We start from the raw sequence: 23,231 nt of genomic DNA on the forward strand, positions 1-23,231 counted from the left end.
AGTCTTTTATTGGGACTTCTTGTGGGCTATTTCATAACATTCACATTCACATTTTGATTTTGAAGTCTTTTTTGGTTGAATTTGAACAATGAATAGGATCATTGTCCTGTTGAAATATCCAATTTGGACATTTTATTATTTCTGCTGTAGGAAGCAGATATTATTCTAAGGTGTGAAGAATGTACTTAATTAATATAAAAATATTTTATTGTTAACAGTCATATCTGATATAACACAAATAATAAATTATTATTATCTAAATTTTTGAGACAAACTTTGTTTAAATTAATATATTATATGTAATTAGTATATTATTTAAATACATTTTTTTTAATTATATAAAATAATCAGCTTTGTTTTCAAAATGTTATATTTTACTATTATTAAAGAAATTATAAGTTTATATTAAAATTATAGTATAAGTTTTACAGTATATAACAGTACATTACAGTATATGTGCATAAAAATATATTGATTAATGCATATATCACTTAAATTTTATTACAAAGAATTTGAGTTAAATGAAACATAAAATCAACATAATATGTCTTTTTTATTACAAGGGTGAAGAAGGATCTGATATGAAATTAGATTTTACATTTGACTCTGAATTAGCTCAGTTAACTGAACAGAAAATAACCACTACAAGTTCAATTTCTCATACCATGCAAGTCAGTAACGGTACACCAGGTGTTGGAGTACAATCACCAATTTCACCTTCTACTGATGAACTCAATTTGAAAATAGCTTCAGTAAAAAAGGTAAGATATTTTTTTATATTATAATGCAGAATTTATTATTATTATATAAATAAATCATATTACTTACACAAGATTATTGAATATTAATAGATTTATCTATATTAATTTAATTTAGAAATTTTTCCAAAGTGCTACAATCACAAGAGCATATTCATATCCAAACTCTCTTGAGTAAAGTTGTTTATCCAATTTTGTTAAGTCTGATCTTTTTAAGTTGGATGAACTGTTGTTGTTTTGAGGTTTTAAGACCAAAGTTTATAAGATTTCATAGTTTACTGATTTTATTTTATACGAGCAGACCCCGCCACGCATTGTTGTGGCTCAAAATGTATCTATTAATATTATAAATCTGTAACACTTTCCCATGGGGGGGGAAATTTTTCGAAAAATCCCTTCTTAGTGTACATTCTCTTGACATATCCTATTAACATACGCAATCAAAAACGCAAAATACCACATCTAAAATAGTATAATAGAAGCCAAGTTCTTCACAGTAAGACTTAATCCTGTCCCTCTCCCTCTCCCCATGGGGAATATCGAAAAATCCCTTTTTAGTGTATATTCTGTTGATGTACCCAATTAAAACGCAAAAAAAAAAGCATCTAAAATAGTATAATAGAAGCCAAGTTCTTCACGGTAAGCCTTAATCCTGTCCCTCTCCCCCCAGTGGGGGAATTTCGACATGTATATTATATAAAAACACGTGCGTATTCGAATGCAGCGTTGTGACAAAATTTCAAAGGAATCGGTAGGAACAAACGTTACATTTTTATTTATATAGATAAATAGATGATCTGCTTTAGTTAATCCTTACAGAAAAACAAACTTAGGTCGTCATACTCGTAGTGCCATCTGTTGGACATAAAAGCCTTAACTCTAGATGATATCTTTTAATTTATATGAACGTTTACGGAATAATATACAGCCTATGTCCACCCTGAAGTTCCATTCTAAATATTGATGAAAGAATTTTTGAAATCGGATGAGTAGTTCAGAGATTACCTGCTACATCCAAATTTACTTACTTACAAACATTACCTCTATAATATTAGTATAGATGAGTTTTATAAATTAATTTTGAAATACCATATTTACTCGTATATAAGATGTTGTTTTTATTCATTTGTCACAACTTCAAATTCCTGGGTTGTGAGTGAAAGATTCTTTGCATTTTTGCAAATAATTAATGGGAATTGTGTATTCGCATTTCTAACCGGATGCTTACCCTCTTGTATGTTGTCGGGAGAAAAGATGAATAGCAGTAGAAAAGGCGAAGCATTTCAATTGAATTCCAGATTTAAATTCCAAAATCACACGGGAGCCCAATTATAGGTTTTAATCCATTCCCACTTGAAAACAGATGATTATTCAGAATTCAGAGAAACTCATAAGTGTAATTGACGAAGAGTGGATTTGACTGTTAAGAATTGGCAAAAAAAGGTTCCTGATTGTCCAGCTTTACATGAACAAATTAATGTTGTCAATTTTACAAGACTTTAAGGAAAAGTTTAAAATGCCAGCAATTTTGGCAGTTCATTTGATATTTTACTTGTGATTAAACAAAATAAAATTAAGAATTGTATTAACAAATCTAATTTTCTTTATTTTGATCTTTAAAGTCACATCTCGTCTTATATACAAGTAAATATGATAAGAGGAGAAAATTTGTTTTATATGGTGTACAATTTGTCAGATGAATTTGTTTTCCAGATTTTAATTTGTGCTTATTTTATTATCTCTGGATTTTCTTAAATTATTAATATTAAAGTAGTAGCTTATTACAAGTTGAAATTTTATTAAATTAACTTGAATTTCAAATATAATATAAAAATGCTTTAGTACGTTATTCTTTTTAAAATATTTATTTTTATTTATATTATTTTTTACAAGTTTGTTTTATATGAATTTGCAAGTTAGTGATGTACTTTTAATGGTTAAAATTATTTAATCACACCCAGGCATGTTTAGTTTCCTTGATCCTTTTTGATCTAACTTTTTTTTTTCATGTTGATTAGAAAAATTTCTTCTGTTTAGTATTGTTTCCTCCCTCTGTATTTAAAAAATTAAGTTAGATGACTGGCATTTTTTAATTTACAACCATTATGATTATTTGTTGTAGCAAATATCACAATGAACATGCCCTTGGATCCTTCAATTGTACATAACTGTCTGGCATGTTACAATTTTGGGAAGAAAAATTAATTTTCAGTTTTCTCTAGAAACATATTTTTGAAAAACAGATACCTACTATTTTAGTATCATATATTCTTTTGTTATGTTGTCTACATTTGGAGACATGTGGAAAATGGGGACCATGAATTAGATAATGAAGCTGTTGAAGAGTAAAAGTTTATAAACAGTATGTTCTTTTACTTTTTGCTCTTTACTAAAGCAGTTATATTTGACCCAACAAACAAAATCATTTTACAAATGAACCTAAGAATGGATCTTATTTACAAAATTTAGAATTGCTTATGTATTTTTGTCTATTTTTATTCTTAATGGAAATACAAAATTTAGAAATTACATAAATTTTTGGATTTTTAGATGATGATCTGATGTTTTAACTTAATGATTGTGGATAAAATAAACATTTTAGAAATTTTTTTAAAATTATAACAAACAAATATATAAATATGAAATATTTTATCCTTAAAATTTTAGATATAAATATTTCTCAAATTTCCAGGTTTGGGAGAATGTACCTCCAATGCCAACCGTTTTGGAACATCCTCCACAAAGTGGTAATGGCACAAATGAGGAAGTGTCTCATTCTGATAATTCATTTGTTTCCTTTTCTGGTAATAATGATCATAGTACAAATCCATTGATGAATGGCACTGTTGATAATAGTCAGAATAGGAAAGATTGCCCTAACATTGATTCATCTGAGGTTTCTTTCAGGTAAGTTTTCATTATTGTGTGTATATCAATATATGAACATTAGTTTTTTATAATAGATTGTTTAGCCTGCATTAGTTTATTTATTTTGATAGATATATTTTTGTATATATTTTTAAAATTTGATTTTATCAATTAAAGATTGATATCTTTTGAATTCCAGTTTTCTGCAATGTATTAAAAATTATTAATTTTGGCTAAATATTCAGTTTGTTTCAAATTAAACTTTCACATAAATAATAATAATAATAATAATAATAATAATTATGTATCAATATATATATAATGTAAATCAGATTATAATTTAAAGAAACTGGCATTAAGGTTTTTCATTTGCATACAAAGATATAATGTATTTTTAGAAAAGCTTTTATTTTTGAGAAAAATTTGCGTTTATGCAATACAAAAATAAATATTTTATTTTTAGAACAAGTCCATCTATACAACAAACTGGAAATAATACATTACCTGTTAGTTTGGTTCCAAAAGGTGTAATGAATATGGAACCCAATATATGTAAAGTTAAACCTCAGGTTCAGTCACATCAAAATAATCAAATTCCTGGCTGTACTGGACCAGTTAGTCCTCCACCTATTGGTCTTGATACCAATATTGGAATCAGAACATTGGCTGGATTAGCAAGTTCTGTTCAAGTTGCAGGTATACCTGCAGTTCCAAGTCCTCCAACAGTTCTCTTCAATTCTTCTCAACAGGTAAGTAATATTTAATAGTTTCTTCTTTTTATACTATTTGTATTATTGACGTAACATGAAAATAGTTAATGTAATAAATAAATAAATCAAAATAAATGACTAGAATTAAATGTTATTGAAATTTTGTTTCTTTGTAAAGAACTTTTAAATAAAAAATTTTTGACTTAAAAATATACAATATGGACAATAGAAACATGTCAGAAATTAAATGAATGAAATAATATTTTTAATATGTTTATAGTTTACAATGTCGTGTATTAAATTTTTTTGCTATACTTTATGAAATATAAGTTAATAATAAAGAATGTAAAATGTTGCAAATTAACTTGATTAAAATCATCAAGCTTGTTAAAGGCACACATAAATTAGAAGCTTTATTTTGACTCAAATATATGTGCCTCTTAACTACAGTTAATGTCTGAGTTTCTCTTTGTATTTGATTAAAGCTTAATGATACAACTAAGTTAGCTGAAAATGTTTGTTTTTGTAAACTTTTGATATTCAGCAAAAAATTTACTTATCACATGACATGAGTCTTAAGAAACATTGTTCAGAACTAATTATTTAAAACATTTCAATCTAATATGAATGAAAAAAAATTGTATTTTTCATTCGTAGATATATTTTGATGTGTTTAATTAACATGTCAGAATTTAGTTTTTGTTTTGAATTTAATAATAGTTGATTGATGTTGATTTGGATTTTAAATTATTTTTTAAAAAATTGATAGTTATTACATTTTTGATATTAGAAGAAATGTTTATTTCAAAAATTAATAAAATTAACGATGTCTGGAATGAAAAAAGGATAATAAGAGGAACTATGTAATATGTTATGATACTACTATTAAGGTAATGATAATTTTACAATCTCTCACTAAAGTAAATTTTAAAAAAGTCTCTTAGAGAGAGATAATAGAAAAATCAATATTTCAGGATTCTAAAAATAAAGAGAATTCTATTATCATTAACATTGTTTTTGATTAACAGTTTAAAAATGATTAAAAATTAGTTTTAAATTTCAGGTTTCAATTTCATAGGTTCTTACAAAATTATATCATTCAGTGTTGCAAATCTATAATAATAAAAATATACACATATCATGTTGTTATTGTTATATGGAAAATACCAGTTGTTTTCTGTTATAATTAATAAATACTTTGCTTTGTATTAAGATATAATTTACATAGTTGTCAATCAAGAAATGTTTTATTCAAATTCTGTGGTATTTATTATTATTATGAATTATTTAGAAATATAAGCTATTATTACCTTAGTTTAAATGAGAATGAATATTATAATGAACTAGTAACAAAATTTGTTCCAGATGGCCCAAACAGGCTTATATCAGCACCTTCAAATGGACAGTAGCCAAGTATTAACTCAACAATCCAGAGCTGTAGCTGCCGCTGCAGCTGCTGCTATGGCACAGTTTTCACAAACTCCTCATGGTTATGCTGCCCCTTTGGGAACTTACGGATTATCTCATCAACCAGCAAGTGCTCAACTTTCAAATGCATTTGGTCAGCAAAGTATGTTTATGCAAACACCACCTGCTGCTCATCAAGCACAAGATCTGTATTCTTCAAGTCAATACAGAGTACAACCTCCTTATGCCCAAGGACAGCATGTAACATCAATGTCATCAAATCAGGTAATTAAACTGCTTGGTTTATTTTTAGTTCTTTAAATATATTTTGAGTAGAACAATAAAACATTATTTTTTTTTTTTTAAATGTACTGGTAATGATTTTTTATTTATATAAAATTATCAACATAAGAATTCTGCATTGAGCAAAACTAATGGAAAATAAATGGATAAACAAATCCTATTATTATATGTAATAATTAGAAAAGAAATTATGTAGAATTAGATTTACACTTATTTTTTTATATTTTTAGGTTCTTAATGTAAATGCCCAACAAAATTTATCTACTTCTCATCTGTTGGGTTCTCAGTTAGTTCAAACACGCCCAACACCTGGACCTGCACCTAGCCCTGCAGGACCTCCAACTCCACATATTCAAAGTCTTCATGGAATTCAAACAGTACAGCCTGCTCCAGCAACATCATACTATTCTACATCTGCCCAAGGTCAAAGTGCTACTAATTTTTATCCACAACCTACGCCTTTAACAGCTCCAGGATCACCAATGCAACAACAGCAACCACCCCAATTTCCATCGCAACAAGGATTTAGTTCTCAGTCGGCATTGAATGTTCTAACTCCTGCTGCACCAGCAACACAAAATTTTCGCAGCTTTGGTGGTCATCAATTTAAAGCTACTGGAGCTGTGATGAATAATATTACAGGTGTAACTGATACACTGCGCAGTAGCTCTCATTCTCCAACAATGGATAGCAGTATTTGTTCACGAGGAGGTATGTTTGCAGTTGGAAATACTACTACTACCACAGTAAATTCAGGTTCTGTAATGACTGTCCCTCAAATAAGTAGCAGTGGAATGAGCAATAAGATGGGTCAGCAGCAACAAGTAGCTGCTTGCACTAGTCCTGGAAATGTCCGATTAACCAATAGTCAGCGATTAACTGTACAATCTCCCACAGTTACAGGTGGTAAAGGAACACAGCATGGACTTACCCAATCTCCTCAACAATATTATCCATTTAACCAACCAAAATATAATCATGTTCAAGCTACTAATCCAAATATTCGTCCAGTTATTTACCAGGGTGTAGTACGTAATAATCCACATCAAGCTCAGTATGGTGGTACAACAAACACGATACATTATCCATCTCCTATTCAAAGACCAGGACATAACTCGTCCCAACAACAAACAGCACAACAGTCACAGAGAAATGTTGGCCGATCACAGGTAAGATATATTAAATTAAATTTTAACATGATGCAATCTTAAACCTAGTATCTAACACAGTTTGTGTTTATGGAGAAATTTGCAGAAGGTCGAACAAATATTGTGACTTGAGCAGTTTTTATTTTGTCAGTTAAATTTTTTTTATTATTATTTTATTTTAATCTTAGTTGTCATGATTTTGAAAGAATATTTTATTATTACGAAGTTCAAACAACTAGCATAATAATATTTCAACCTGTTTTACATTTATGTGTGAAATTTCAAGTTTATGAAAATTAAGAAATTTCAGCAAAATAGACCTGAATTAGACTTAAGTTATTTTGTTCAGTGCTGTCAATTTTGAAAGAGAGCAAAAATTAAAAGAAGAAGAAAAATGCATGACTAAGTATTCAAACTAAACATTGAAATTATTGTCATTCATTTTTAATCATTTTACATTTTCATTAGATTATATTTTATTAATATATGAATTAATATTTTATTAATATATGAATTAGTTTTAAAAGCATCCAAACAAAGCAAAGTGAAATAGAAAAAAAAATTAGTGTTTGTGTATTTTATTAATTACTCTTTAAAAAAGAAAATATTACTGTCAGATGATAAATGATCTTTAATCATGGCTGTTATAATCATTATGGTTATAATCTTTAATCATGGCTAGTTATATTTCATTTTTATTTTGACATAGATAAATTTAGTTTAATATTTTATTTCAAATGACTATTTAATATATTGAAATAATAATATATAAAAAGTTACTGTACTTATTATTCTGTATCTATATAAATATGGCATGGTTTAGTTGAAAAAGATATTTGTATTTTAAAAGAGGGTGAGAGTGCAGTCAGTTGTTTAGCTGACTGACTGACTTAGCTCATTTAGATAGGAAACGGAAAGAAGGTTTGAAGGTAGTTGAAAAAGATAGTAAGAACATATTATTATTATGCATTATACAAAATTATAGTATGTTAACAATTTTATACTGATGGGTGCAGTGTCTGAAGATCATACAGTAGTCTATTTTTTGTGGAAAGATGCACAGTAATTCAAACAAAGCCATAATGTAGAAACTTTCTAGAGAGAAAAATATTTATATGATTCATTAGGTTTTTCAAAGTTTATAAACTATTTTTGTTACAAATATGCAAATACTAACATAAACAAGAAACAGTTTAATTTCTTAAAGATTTCAAGTTCTACAAACATTGTTCTATAGCAGTTAGAACAATAATTTAACCGAATTTTATCATTTTGATTAAATCTGCGTTTCTCTGAAATAATTGTTTATGACAGAATAATGCACACACAATAGTCTCTATACAGTGTAATTTTAAGAGGAGAAAGAAGAGAGAGATCAAAGTTATACTCAAATTGCTAATTTTGTTTGAATGATATTGGTGATTTGTAAATTTGTTGTTTGGAAAAATTTTAAATTATCAAAAGTTACCTTTTTTTAGTGTTTAAACATGTAATTAACTCATTTACATTCAGCTTTTATAATTTATTTATTTAAGCATATAAGCATATTATTTAAGCATATATTTATTTAAGCATATAATTTTCTCATCCCAAGCCTTTGCTAAAACAATTGCAGAAACTGAAAATGAGGTGGTCTCAAAATTTTTTAAGGTATATACTGTAGATGTATGAAAATATTTTTAAAAGATATTCACATAAAGATGTCCATTTTTTCCATCAATTAACATTTGTTTAAATTTTGAATGTGTTCTGATAAACTTATGTTAAAAATTGGGATCAAACTATGTTGTTCAACCCAATAGATGTCTAGACTGGAATGTAAGTACATAGCACCAAAAACACCTTGAACCATAAATATCATCCACAATATTGATCATGGATGGTAAAGCTAATGTTTTTGATTCTATCCAGCTTCTTCAGTATGATATCTCATACCTAATTTAAATTTATAAATGCATTCAAAATGCGTCAATTTCAGCAATACTTGAAAAGCATTCCAATTCAAAACTTTGACCTAAAGAAGATTCGTGGATAGGATAAAAAACATCAATCCTACCATGATCATTACTGGTGTTATGGTTCAAGGGTGGGTTTTTTTGTGCTATGGATTAAACTATATACTGAGAAGAAATATGAAAACATTGCATTTTACACTTAAAGCCTGGTGTCCAGAAAAATAAGTTGACAATAATGCAGACTACAAAGAAAAATGCTAAATATAAATTATAACTTGCAGAATTATATGTAAAATATGCAGAGAATTTTCTGTTTTCACTAGTGACCTGGTACAAACAGCAGCTGGAGGGTATTTAGTTAACTATATGCTGGGAAAAAGAAATAATAATAATAAGGGTTTAATAGGAGAGGACAAAGAAGAGTGGATTTGGCTCGTGGCTACTAAAAAACATTTTTACATTGTAAGATCAGGAACACGCATGCATAAGACAGAAAGCGTAAAAATTGTTCTGAAATTTTGGCTGAAAAAAGAGTAGAGCATGTATTATCTACTCTTTATGCACATAAAATTTTTACACCAAAATTCCTCCAATTCAACAGGTAGGACTGGTAGAATCAATATATGGTATTTAGATCACACGTTCTTTATTTCAATTCAGAATACAAGTCTATTAATTTAAATTTTCTAAATTATAGCAGAGAAAAAATGAAAGGTACAAAGGGATAGATATATGGGAGAAAAAAATTAATAAAATATAGCACTGTTAGTGGCAGTGGCGTTTCCTGTTTGGCCAGAATTTTTACGTGTGTGTGTTCGGGCATGAAACTGAACCGTAAGCTGATTTCTGGTTTTCTACAACACAATTTTACACGTGTTCTTGACCTAAGCATCAAGATATCTATTTTATGTTCTTGTTTGTACAGTCAAATCCCATTGATACAAAGTTGAAGGGACTTAGTGTTTTGTGGTAACAAGATTTATATTAAGCAAATGTTACAAAAAATCAGCAGTTACACCATCAAATCATAAAGGCTGAATTTTCCCCAATTATCTCATTATGCTTTATTTTCTCTGGATTTGTTTTAAAGAATAACAAACTCAAAAATATACTCTTTGAGATAAAATGAACTAAAGAATCAATGCTCGTTTTTTGACATCAGTTGGAGTTGATAGTGTGAAAAATATAATATAATTGTTATTGAATTTGTGGGACTATAATGTGCTTTGTATCACACATTAATTGAACTCATTAATTTTGAAATGCCTATCCTCGTCCAAGGAATTGCAAATTTACTTTGCATCAACTGATAACATAATAACTAGGTTTTACTGTAAATACAGAGTACTTGCCTCTCACTAAGAAATTTTACAGGGTTGAGAATATGGGAATCTTGTTAAATTATTATGGCCCATTGTAAGGTCCCCAAACCTTAACAAGAATATTATGCACATTAGCATATTGTAAAATTACTATACAGGGTGTCCCAACGAAAACGAAACGGCAGAGATATCACGTTCGTCCAAGCAAATCGCTCGGACAGGTCGATTTTATTCTCAAGGGGGACATTTTCTGCAATGAAGTTTTTGCGATTCTGAATACAACAGACAACAAAATTTTTAAAAACTTATTCATTTTTTATTAACTAAACAAACATTTATTTCAAATAAAGTAAGAAAAATAAGAAAAAGTTATCAAGTATTCAATAAATGTTCGAATTGAGCACCACTAACCTCCATACAATAATACAAATTTTGCTCAAAACGGTTTCTTACACTTCGGAAAGTTTCGGGTGTTATTTTAGAACACTCGTCTACAATTCTTTGTCGTAATTCTTCAAGAGATCCTGGTTCGGTTGCATAGATCTTACTTTTTAAATGTCCCCAAAGAAAAAAATCAAGAGGACTAAGATCTGGGGATCTAGCCGGCCATTCTAAATGTCTTTTAACTAATGAGCGATCGAGTCTTCAGATGTTGTCCGAGTAGCGTTCCTATGGTGACCAACATCGTCTGTCGAACGACTAAAAGCGTGGGAAAATGAGTGTGCCAGACGATTTTTATCCCGACTAAACAAATAATAATCTTAAATTCGAATTGAATCACTATGTGGTCAAGCTTAATGTGAACACTACAAAATACTGTATTATAACATTTGGAAACAGATAACACATTATCAACCTTAATTTTATGATCAACTTATTTTTCCTTGCATATGCGGTCTAGCTTAAAAGGTTTTTTTATGTTTTTTAATAGTTTGTGTTACTTTATTTGAAATAAATGTTTGTTTAGTTAATAAAAAATGAATAAGTTTTTAAAAATTTTGTTGTCTGTTGTATTCAGAATCGCAAAAACTTCATTGCAGAAAATGTCCCCCTTGAGAATAAAATCGGCCTGTCCGAGCGATTTGCTTGGACGAATGCGATATCTCTGCTGTTTCGTTTTCGTTGGGACACCCTGTATATAAAGAAATCTTAGATACATTAAATTTACTTTTTGGCAAAGAAAAATAACTTTTGCATTTCAAAATTGTAAAATGGGCTCTTCCTAATATAAAATAGTAACAATAACTTACTAATTTTATGTAATAGATAATAAAATGGGTGGAAATAATTTTGGAGATAAAAGAAGAATTTGAATAGATTCATATTCTGAATGCTTAGCTAAAACTTTCTCTTCATTCTTAGAAAAATTTATGAAAATAAACATTTATTCCATGTATTTATTACTTTTTGTTCCACTAATCTTCCTTTAAAACTCTCATAATTTTAAGAAGAACGTCTGCAAATAATAAGTTTTAATGTATGGAAGCAATAGTGAGACCATTGAAAAATTGACTTAGTATAAATATATATCATTCAAAAAATAATTCAACATATTTAGTTATGTAACTAAGTACATTTCATTTCAGAGAAATGGATTTATGGGAAAATATTAAGAAATTAAATGTAATTAAAGGTGGCGTTTTAAGCAGTGAATCGTCCAAATGTTATAAATATTAGATAAAATCTGGTAGAAAGTTGTTGGTATTAAATTCTGTTCTTTTAATTTTAAATATTCTTATTTATTTAATCATTTCCAATAAAGTCATTGTGTAGTGATGAGTAGGCAATTTGTTTCTCTAAAATTGATCTTGGATGGTGTGCTATGTGGTTTTATCTGGTACTGTTTTTTGGCACAAGCCTTTATGACAAATGATTGATACTTGTGTGCAATAAGGCCCATGTTTTACTAATTATAATGCTTGCATTATAATTAGTAAAACATTTTAGTCAGTAATTTTATTGGTTTTAATATATCTTTGTAAATTTTTGAACAAGTATTTTATAAGCATTATTTGATCTTAATGGTGAAATGCCATAATTTTCAGTACACGTTGTATATGAGCCTTGGAAGAAAATTTTGATGAAAAACAATGCTTTATGATTTAACAAGGGATCAAATGTTACATCATTTCAGATTTCATATGTTTGAAATAGAATAAATGAAATTACTTAAAGCTTTCTGAATATTTTAAGTTTTCAGGATACTACTGACTTTAATTTTTAGTTTTTGGTAAGAATCTGATGATGTACAGTACTTGGTTACAGTGCCTGATGATTAATATCATCATTCTCAGGTTGATTCAGTGAAAGGTAGGGAAATTCATTCTACGCCTCTAAAGAATTTTTACATGAAATGACAGATTTGAGAATTGTAATTACTTTTTTTTATCATATTGTAGATTTTGTTTTATTTAAAGATTAGAGATTCTTTGTCAGAGATTGCAGAATATCTAATCTTCACTGCCAGTTTCAGTGAATTTCTGATATTTTTCTTGATTCTGAGGGTTCTTGGATTGCAGTATCAATTATGGTATAAAAATAGTATGAGAAATTTTGTTTATTCTCCTATCTGTTGTTCAAAAAAGTTTTATCAGTTGGAATAGGTTTATCTCAAAACTGTACATGTTGAGCTTTTCTAACAGACAGAGTAGAATTTATAACATATAGCAAAGGTTTAACTCTCTAATAATTTTTAAATAAAGAATTTTGACCACAGAATTGTCTTCCAAGGTATTCTGCTCTACTTGAAGCTGGACAAATAGCAATAACACGTTCAGTTGACTGATGTCAATGAGAATCTACAAATATTATTATTAGTATTAATTATGTACGGGTTGTAATTTCTTGTTTTACTAACTAGTATAATATACTATATTTGTATTATTGTATTATACAAGGTATTTTTAACAGATTCACGTGCATTGTATTGCTGGTGATTTGATAAATCACATTGAAATTCAAATGAATAAATTTTGATTTTTTTTGGTCAACAGTATCCTCTTATCTGCAAATGCATACAGACAGGGTCTCTTTGGCATCTCTAGTTTAATTTTTGATAAGAAAATAAACATAGAATTGGAATGTTTTTAAATTCTTGTGTTCTTAAGTAAAATCTGCATTATGTGAGAATGAGAACATTATTTGTTAATCTACTGTATTGAGATAAGATTACCTAAAAATGTTGCTATAAAAGTTTTTCTTCAAATTTAGTAAATTGCTTTTTTTTACTTTATTAATATAAGTAATAATTTGGTATATTTGAAACCATGTCCAGTAATTTTTAGTAATTCGAACACAAATCATTTATTGTATTTATTCAGACATTTGGCAAATCTCTCATTAAATTTTATTCAGTTGATACGTGTTCATTGTATTTTTACACGTTTCGGGCATTCCTTGCCCCTCTTCAGTCAACTAAATTAAAATAAAAGTTCACAAGTTACAACAGTTTTATAAACAAACAAATAAGGTCATGTTTTCCTAAACATACCTTTTTTGATTACAGATTACTGAAAGTTAAAATTATAAAATTTTTCTGCACATTTAACTCGTTTGTAAGGTTTGTACCTTTAAAACACTTTTACACATACCACTTCTTATTATCTAAAGATTTTACATTAAATATCTTGTATACAACTATTTTGATAACAATACTACAAATTACGTACCTAGTTGTTCATTTTGAAATTTAAACAATTTAAAAATTTTTCCTTGTACATTTATTATCACGCTCAAATCGATTTAACAACAATACTAAAATTTGCATACTCGTCTTTCATCTAAGTCGAAGACAAACATATTCCGCCGATCTTTCCTCCCTCTTTTTCCCCCAGTTGAGCTTGCCCACTGTTTTCTACACAGTATATAAGATTCATTGTACTTGTAACGATAATAAATATTATATAGGAGAAACTAAAAGGAAGTTAAAAACCAGATTAAAAGAACATATGGCAGATCTAAAACATAATAGAATAAATTCTGCCTTTCATGATCATTGCAATCTGAATGATTATCTTTATCAATGTTACAATCATTCAGAGTGCAATGATCATGAAAGGCAGAATTTATTCTATTATATTTTAAATCTGCCATATGTTCTTTTAATCTGGTTTTTAACTTCCTTTTAGTTTCTCCTATATAATATTTATTATTGTTACAAGTACAATGAATTTTATATACCACATCTTATATACTGTGTAGAAAACAGTGGGCAAGCTCAACTGGGGGAAAAAGAGGGAGGAAAGATCGGCGGAATATGTTTGTCTTCGACTTAGATGAAAGACGAGTATGTAAATTTTAGTATTGTTGTTAAATCGATTTGAGCGTGATAATAAATGTACAAGGAAAAATTTTTAAATTGTTTAAATTTCAAAATGAACAACTAGGTACGTAATTTGTAGTATTGTTATCAAAATAGTTGTATACAAGATATTTAATGTAAAATCTTTAGATAATAAGAAGTGGTATGTGTAAAAGTGTTTTAAAGGTACAAACCTTACAAACAAGTTAAATGTGCAGAAAAATTTTATAATTTTAACTTTCAGTAATCTGTAATCAAAAAAGGTATGTTTAGAAAACATGACCTTATTTGTTTGTTTATAAAACTGTTGTAACTTGTGAACTTTTATTTTAAAGGAATGCCCGAAACGTGTAAAAATACAATGAACACGTATCAACTGAATAAAATTTAATGACGAGATTTGCCAAATGTCTGAATAAACACAATAAATGATTTGTGTTCGAATTACTAATAAATAAATTATTGAAATAAATATTAAACACTGTTATTTAAGGTAATGTAAGTTCACTAAGTATTTGGGGGTGTTTGAGCTTTGGAGATATTAGAGATCTTGTTAATATTAAAACTTAAAATTGATACATACCCATTTCTAATTAATTCATATAGTGATAACGATGCTGGCTGTACTGTACTTGACTGCCTAAAGGAAAAATATACTTGGACAGCTTGAAGTCCAAGTATATTTTTCCTTCCATAATGGTATGGACAGGAATTTACAGTGAGGCTCTGCTATGGATTCCTCAAATTAGGCAGCCCTTTATGTAGAATTTCTGAGAATATACTACTATGAAAAAATGGTCTTTTTATGTAATAATTTATCTGATGTATATTAATATTGGTAATGTAGAAATGATGACTTATTTTTTCCTCCTTAATTTTTACAGAACAGTGGGATCAAAGTAACTGCCCAGCTGACTTCGGCCCAGCAGGCAAAACTGAGAGCCGAAGCTGTCCAACAAACTCACATGTTTTTTAGTCAGACGTCAGGTGGAAAGGCAAAGATAGAGAATAGCGGATTAGAAAAGCGAACAAGTACATCAAATGCCAGCATCGAAGACACGAAAGGATTGAAGGCCAACGAAATACCCACTAATCCGACACTGTCTCAAGGTGAAGCCGATACTAAAAAGGCCATCGAAAACAAGGATAAGCTCGAAGAATGAGCAGTTTTCAAGCTATCAATTAGTTTTCAACATTAATACCAAATGTATTTCTGGTATTTTTCTACGGATGATGGGACAGCGGTGCTCTGGGAATAATGTAAAATTGAAGGGATGGTTTTTGGCTTTACTTATATCCCATCACCCAGTCCTCTGTCGATAGGATACGACCTCCTGCTTTTCTTTATAGTGAAAAAAACAACAATGCCAATTATCCGGGGGGAGAGCAGTCGAATATTTGTAAGGTCTGTGGCACACTTTCCCTCCACCGAGAAAAACTTAAAAATGCATTTTCTTTGTTCGTTTTGTGAGTGTCGTGCAAAATGTGTACCCTCCTATACGGAATGTTTACAAGACGGACAATGATGGGAAGAAAAACTGGAATTGTCGTCCGAAGGGTCCGGAAGATAATTACTAATACTACTATACTATCATCATCACGCCTTGGTATTTTGCGATAGTTAGTCAGGTTTCTAAGAGTTAGAAAAAAAATTCCTAGAAATGTGGAAATAATAGTTTACATTTTGCATGTGATGGGCACCTGTGGTTATCTAATATGTAGCTGATAGCTAGTGTTGCTGTGATTTACAGCATTGTCACTTCTGTTGGAAGCCATACAATCTGGAATCACTCGCTATAACTTCAGATTACTTCCTAACAAATCAGAACTAACTATAAGACTTTCTTATTGGTCTGATAATCTATAGTAAAAAAAAAATACAATCCCAAATCTACATACACGAGGAAATAAGTCAAAAAAATACATACATAAATAAAAAAATTTAAAAAAAGATGAGTGGAGACAGATTTTACACGAGAGACAGACACAGAAAGAGAAGAGTGAGGACCAAAATGGTGAACATTCACAAAGGGATTGTGTAGATGATTTAAAAAAAAGCTAATTTTGTGTTTTATGGTGTAAACAATTTGTACACCTTCCTGTGTACGTTATATACAGTATAAGTAAGAGCTGCCATTAGCTTATATAAAAAAAATAGTAGTGGTTTCGCAGAAAAGTCACCGGATGCTAATTCCGTAAACTCGGATTACTTCCCGTTCAACACACTCCATAAAACAAATACTGCGGGGAGTGAACTCTGTCCCACCTCCATTTTCCCCCCTCCGTCATTTGATTCTTGCATTCGTGTTTCAAAACAAAAAAAAATGTAATTGTGTTCCGAAAAATTGACAATACCCGAATAAAAAAAACAAACAAAAAAGTCAAAATATTATAGTAAAAGCCAAATTATTCTCGAACGACCAAAAAAAAGAGAGATGTTTTTTTTTTTTTTTGTTTTTTTCCCTTTGTTTCGAAACTGACACTACCATTTAGGGTTGTTTGGGTTTCTTTAACGGTCAAACGAGAGCATGGCAGGGAGTGACAGTGCTAACGAGTGTGGTGCCCTTTAGCGAAAGGGCATCGCCCCCACGTGAATGACACGATTGTTATTAAGAGGAAAACAAAAGGAATCTTTTCAGTTTTTGCTTGTATTGTTTTATACGACTGTTAATTCCAGTATTCCAATTTGTTAGGTAGGTTATAACGCTTATGTGGGCTATGTATAACTGCAGAATATGTACACACAAACAAAAAAAAAGTACTGCCTCCTGTCACTCCTCTCGGAAGCTAATGGTACAGACTTGTAAAGTTATAAACGGTTGCTTTCCTTTTCAGAACATCTGTTGTATGTAGTTGACTTTTTGCTGCAATAAAGCACTGTATGAAGAAACTTAAAACTTTTTTTTTTCTCCTGTCCTCATTGTACATTTTTCTTTTTTTGTATTAATTTAAGAAGAAGAAGAAGAGCTTTTATGAATGTAAGTCGATAAGAGTTTAAAAAAGTGCACAAGTGTCAATAAACTGCAAGTATTTGCATTTTTAAAAAAAATTACAATTTCATTTTTTATTCGGAAAAAAAATTCGTATATTCGGTGACGTGGTGTTTTACATTACATTTTTTTTTTTTCAAAAGTAGCGTGTGTGTTTTCGTAAATTCGGGTTGATTTCAAGAAAATAGCGATTCCTTTATTGCGAGCCGCCATTTTCTTTTATGGCTGACACGTTTAAGCGTAATCACGTGACTTCCGGGCGATACCAGCCGTTTGTATGAAGTGTGCCATCTGGCGGGAAGAAACGATCGTCTTAGTGACACGTATTATTTGTGAGAAGAAACGAGAATTATTTCGTTAATAATAAAGGGGTGGAAATAATGAAAATTACGAACTAATTTCTCGGTCGGTATATCTATCCATCATCATTCGCTTTGTAGAAAATGACGCGAAACCGTATTACTCGTTGCTGATCGGCTACATGTGATTCGCGCGATGATAAATAGTATATCTAGCTTCGAATTTCTTCGTATTTCAACAACAGAACGAGAAGCTTCCATGACATTGTATATAATGGCGGTGTCGTGTTTAACAAGGAAGTAACTTGCCACAATTAAGCGATCGATGGCTGATCTCGTTTGTTAATACCCAAGTTGATTCTTTCATAGACTGATTTTTTTTTAGAGACTGTACGACAATCGTTTGCCACGGATACGTATTCCATAGGAAATTTTCGAGGAAAACAGGATTTTTGCCTCTCAATTCAACAGTGCTTTAATATCCAACATCTTATTAAGTAGTATATAAAATATTACTTCTAGGGCAGATCTTATGGGGGCAAAGAAGAATCACGAAGCCCATTGAAATCCAGGTCACTTGCCTCAAAAATCACAAAAAACGAAGAAAAAACCATCTCCCAATCGCCGTACTTTGAGAGAAAAATGTTACTATATAGCGATTACAAGAATCAGGAATTAAAAATAAAGCAAAAACTACCTTATAAAACGGTAGAAACGTTCGAAAACAACCAAGAATTTCTAGGACAGATCGTGTGAGAATACAATAAAATTGGTTAAACTAAACACATCAAAATCTGGTACCCGCAATCCTTATCAACTACCCAAGAATTTGTAGGATAAACCTTGTGGGAAGTTTTAAAAAAATCAACAAAAACCATTAAATATCATCTCAAAAACAACTCTCTGCCTTTCGGTGTATTGAACGTTGTGCGTTCTAGAACCTCGGGTTTATTGCCATAAAATTTTCTAGCGAACTCGACGTTGGGAAATTAAAAGATAAAAAGAAAACAATTTTCTCTCATTTCTTACGGCTCCGGGAACGAAATAATGTAATGCCGAAGCGAAAAGTCGAGAGTCTATATCGAGAGTGTGGTCATATAAGAAACGTTGGCCTTAAGCCGCCATTATTATTCCAAACAACGGAGAAAGGATTTTTCATGAAAGTTTTTCCGAAAGATCCTGCACGTGGTAAACTTTGGGAAAAACAAAAGTGAAAAGAAACAAACTGGAAAGGAACCGACAGCATGTTTGTGAGGTATGTGATATGAAAGTCCTTAATTATTCAAATCTATTTTAATAAAAAGTATTTTAGATTACAGTCGATTTGTAATTAAGAATATAAAATATATAAAGTAGAATTTTTGATAATTAAAATGTATTTATTATATGTCACTTATAATTATTATTTTAGCTTAATAAATAAGTAACAATAATAATAAATATGATGTGTAATGTGCAGGAAATAAGTTGTTTTATAAATACACCTCATAGTGGAATATATGTTTATAGAATATTAAATAAATTCTATAAACATATTTCTTTTAAGCAATATACTCCAATTAGTAAATATGTTTAATTTTAAGCGAATATATTAACGATAAAAAAAAAATTAATAGGCCTACACTTAATTGAAAATTATCATTTCCAGAGCTAAATTGATATTTGTCTAAAGTCAAGTTGTAATTCCTGTTCACAAATAAGATGGGCCTTTAAGTCACGAAAAAGAAATGTATTGTTACAGTTGTTTATGGGAGGTCAAAGTCTCAATTTTCTAATTATAACATTGCTCTTTTTTTTTCTAAAAAGTCCATTTTATACGAGCATTCATTTGTACAGTAGAACCTCGATTATCCGCCCTAATTGGGGACTCGGGTTGGTCGGATAATTGAAAAGTCGGATAACCGAAAAGTATGAAAAAATCCATTATTAGTGTAGTATATTATTATATACCATGTAATTAGTATATCGCTATTAACCTATTTTGCGTTGAATTTTCATCGATGTTAAGCCTAACAAAAAATTTTTAAAATAATAATCGTCGCTATTGTATCGTTAAAAATTAGAAAATTAAGCTTCGTTTAAATACTGGCTCCCTTCCATGGTCGAGTGTTGCCAGCTAAAACACGTAAAAATAATATTAAAGTAGCCAAGACATAGCCAAATATTGTAGCGCCACATCAATATCGGACATTTGAAATTTGCCGACTAGGACGGTCGGTTAATCGGGGGTCGGATAATCGATGCTCTGCTGTATTTGCAAATATCTTATTCAATTAAAACTTATTTAATACTAACTCTAAATACGAATTGCGTATCGTAATTTTAACTAAAATATACACTCGACAGAGACCGTATTCTGAAGCATGACATCCGGGACGTCAAAAATTTAGCCCTTTAACGTCCGACTTCTCCATTAAATCTATGTATTAGTTACAACGGTTTGCGAGAATTAAATTGTCTGCAGCTCTGTACTACTTAAAACACATCTAATACACTTACAGTTATGTATACAGGCTGGACGCAAAGAATTCTTTTCCACAATGCGGTCTTTTCTGAGTGCAGTCCATCTTCCACACTTACGTAACCCTCTGCAAACGCTTTGTGCCACTTAAACGTTCGTCTTGTGTTTTCGTCGACTCTCGTACGGAATTTCTCTCTTAAATGCCGTCGTTGCGTTAGGGTAAATTGCTCTAGAACGAAACACTTGTTACGACTTGGGCTCGAGATCGAGTACGTGCGGCGTGTCTTTACGTACAAATAAATACAAATTACATGTAAGAGGTCGTCTCTACTGCAAATGCATTTCGAACCTTCTAGCAATTTCCGCTAGGATCTAGCGCGAGCTCTGTCGTGAGTATTATCTTGTACTTTTTCTGCGTTAAGTATATCCGCATCCCATTAATATATATATATTTTTTTGTTTCTTTACAGGATGAAGAGCTGGCGGTTTTGGCGTTGGCTGCGGCCCAAGAAGACGAAGAAGTGTGAAGGGCGTTCTCCTTCCGCAATCGATGAAGAGAGGGTCTTTTCCCTTTTTGAGCGGGGAGAGGAACTCTCTTCCATCGATCGCGGAAGGGGTTCTTCCTTCACGGGATCGCCTTCGGGAATAGCGGATGTCGACAGCATTCTCTGTTCCGCGTTGAACGGAGAGGAGACATTTCGCCATTCGGACGTGTTCCGAAAGGTGAAATGTCTCCATGTTGACNAAAATGACGCGAAACCGTATTACTCGTTGCTGATCGGCTACATGTGATTCGCGCGATGATAAATAGTATATCTAGCTTCGAATTTCTTCGTATTTCAACAACAGAACGAGAAGCTTCCATGACATTGTATATAATGGCGGTGTCGTGTTTAACAAGGAAGTAACTTGCCACAATTAAGCGATCGATGGCTGATCTCGTTTGTTAATACCCAAGTTGATTCTTTCATAGACTGATTTTTTTTTAGAGACTGTACGACAATCGTTTGCCACGGATACGTATTCCATAGGAAATTTTCGAGGAAAACAGGATTTTTGCCTCTCAATTCAACAGTGCTTTAATATCCAACATCTTATTAAGTAGTATATAAAATATTACTTCTAGGGCAGATCTTATGGGGGCAAAGAAGAATCACGAAGCCCATTGAAATCCAGGTCACTTGCATCAAAAATCACAAAAAACGAAGAAAAAACCATCTCCCAATCGCCGTACTTTGAGAGAAAAATGTTACTATATAGCGATTACAAGAATCAGGAATTAAAAATAAAGCAAAAACTACCTTATAAAACGGTAGAAACGTTCGAAAACAACCAAGAATTTCTAGGACAGATCGTGTGAGAATACAATAAAATTGGTTAAACTAAACACATAAATATCTGGTACCCGCAATCCTTATCAACTACCCAAGAATTTGTAGGATAAACCTTGTGGGAAGTTTTAAAAAAAATCAACAAAAACCATTAAATATCATCTCAAAAACAACTCTCTGCCTTTCGGTGTATTGAACGTTGTGCGTTCTAGAACCTCGGGTTTATTGCCATAAAATTTTCTAGCGAACTCGACGTTGGGAAATTAAAAGATAAAAAGAAAACAATTTTCTCTCATTTCTTACGGCTCCGGGAACGAAATAATGTAATGCCGAAGCGAAAAGTCGAGAGTCTATATCGAGAGTGTGGTCATATAAGAAACGTTGGCCTTAAGCCGCCATTATTATTCCAAACAACGGAGAAAGGATTTTTCATGAAAGTTTTTCCGAAAGATCCTGCACGTGGTAAACTTTGGGAAAAACAAAAGTGAAAAGAAACAAACTGGAAAGGAACCGACAGCATGTTTGTGAGGTATGTGATATGAAAGTCCTTAATTATTCAAATCTATTTTAATAAAAAGTATTTTAGATTACAGTCGATTTGTAATTAAGAATATAAAATATATAAAGTAGAATTTTTGATAATTAAAATGTATTTATTATATGTCACTTATAATTATTATTTTAGCTTAATAAATAAGTAACAATAATAATAAATATGATGTGTAATGTGCAGGAAATAAGTTGTTTTATAAATACACCTCATAGTGGAATATATGTTTATAGAATATTAAATAAATTCTATAAACATATTTCTTTTAAGCAATATACTCCAATTAGTAAATATGTTTAATTTTAAGCGAATATATTAACGATAAAAAAAAAAATTAATAGGCCTACACTTAATTGAAAATTACCATTTCCAGAGCTAAATTGATATTTGTCTAAAGTCAAGTTGTAATTCCTGTTCACAAATAAGATGGGCCTTTAAGTCACGAAAAAGAAATGTATTGTTACAGTTGTTTATGGGAGGTCAAAGTCTCAATTTTCTAATTATAACATTGCTCTTTTTTTTTCTAAAAAGTCCATTTTATACGAGCATTCATTTGTACAGTAGAACCTCGATTATCCGCCCTAATTGGGGACTCGGGTTGGTCGGATAATTGAAAAGTCGGATAACCGAAAAGTATGAAAAAATCCATTATTAGTGTAGTATATTATTATATCCCATGTAATTAGTATATCGCTATTAACCTATTTTGCGTTGAATTTTCATCGATGTTAAGCCTAACAAAAATTTTTTAAAATAATAATCGTCGCTATTGTATCGTTAAAAATTAGAAAATTAAGCTTCGTTTAAATACTGGCTCCCTTTCATGGTC

At 30.4% G+C, this 23,231-nt stretch overlaps 1 protein-coding gene across 1 annotated transcript; it reads left to right on the top strand.

Moving 5' to 3' along the window:
* Positions 1-521: 521 nt before the first annotated feature.
* Positions 522-17,668, top strand: LOC111642572. The gene is made up of 6 exons (XM_023388930.1): positions 522-761; positions 3,451-3,665; positions 4,090-4,375; positions 5,702-6,028; positions 6,277-7,215; positions 15,656-17,668. The coding sequence occupies exons 1-6, from the start codon at positions 522-524 to the stop codon at positions 15,932-15,934; spliced, it is 2,286 nt and encodes a 761-aa protein (XP_023244698.1). The 3' UTR covers positions 15,935-17,668.
* Positions 17,669-23,231: the final 5,563 nt, after the last annotated feature.

Source organism: Centruroides sculpturatus, unplaced genomic scaffold (genome assembly GCF_000671375.1).
Source record: "Centruroides sculpturatus isolate CEXI.00-Female unplaced genomic scaffold, Cexi_2.0 scaffold1693, whole genome shotgun sequence".
In the NCBI taxonomy this organism is placed as follows: Eukaryota; Metazoa; Arthropoda; class Arachnida; order Scorpiones; family Buthidae; genus Centruroides; species Centruroides sculpturatus.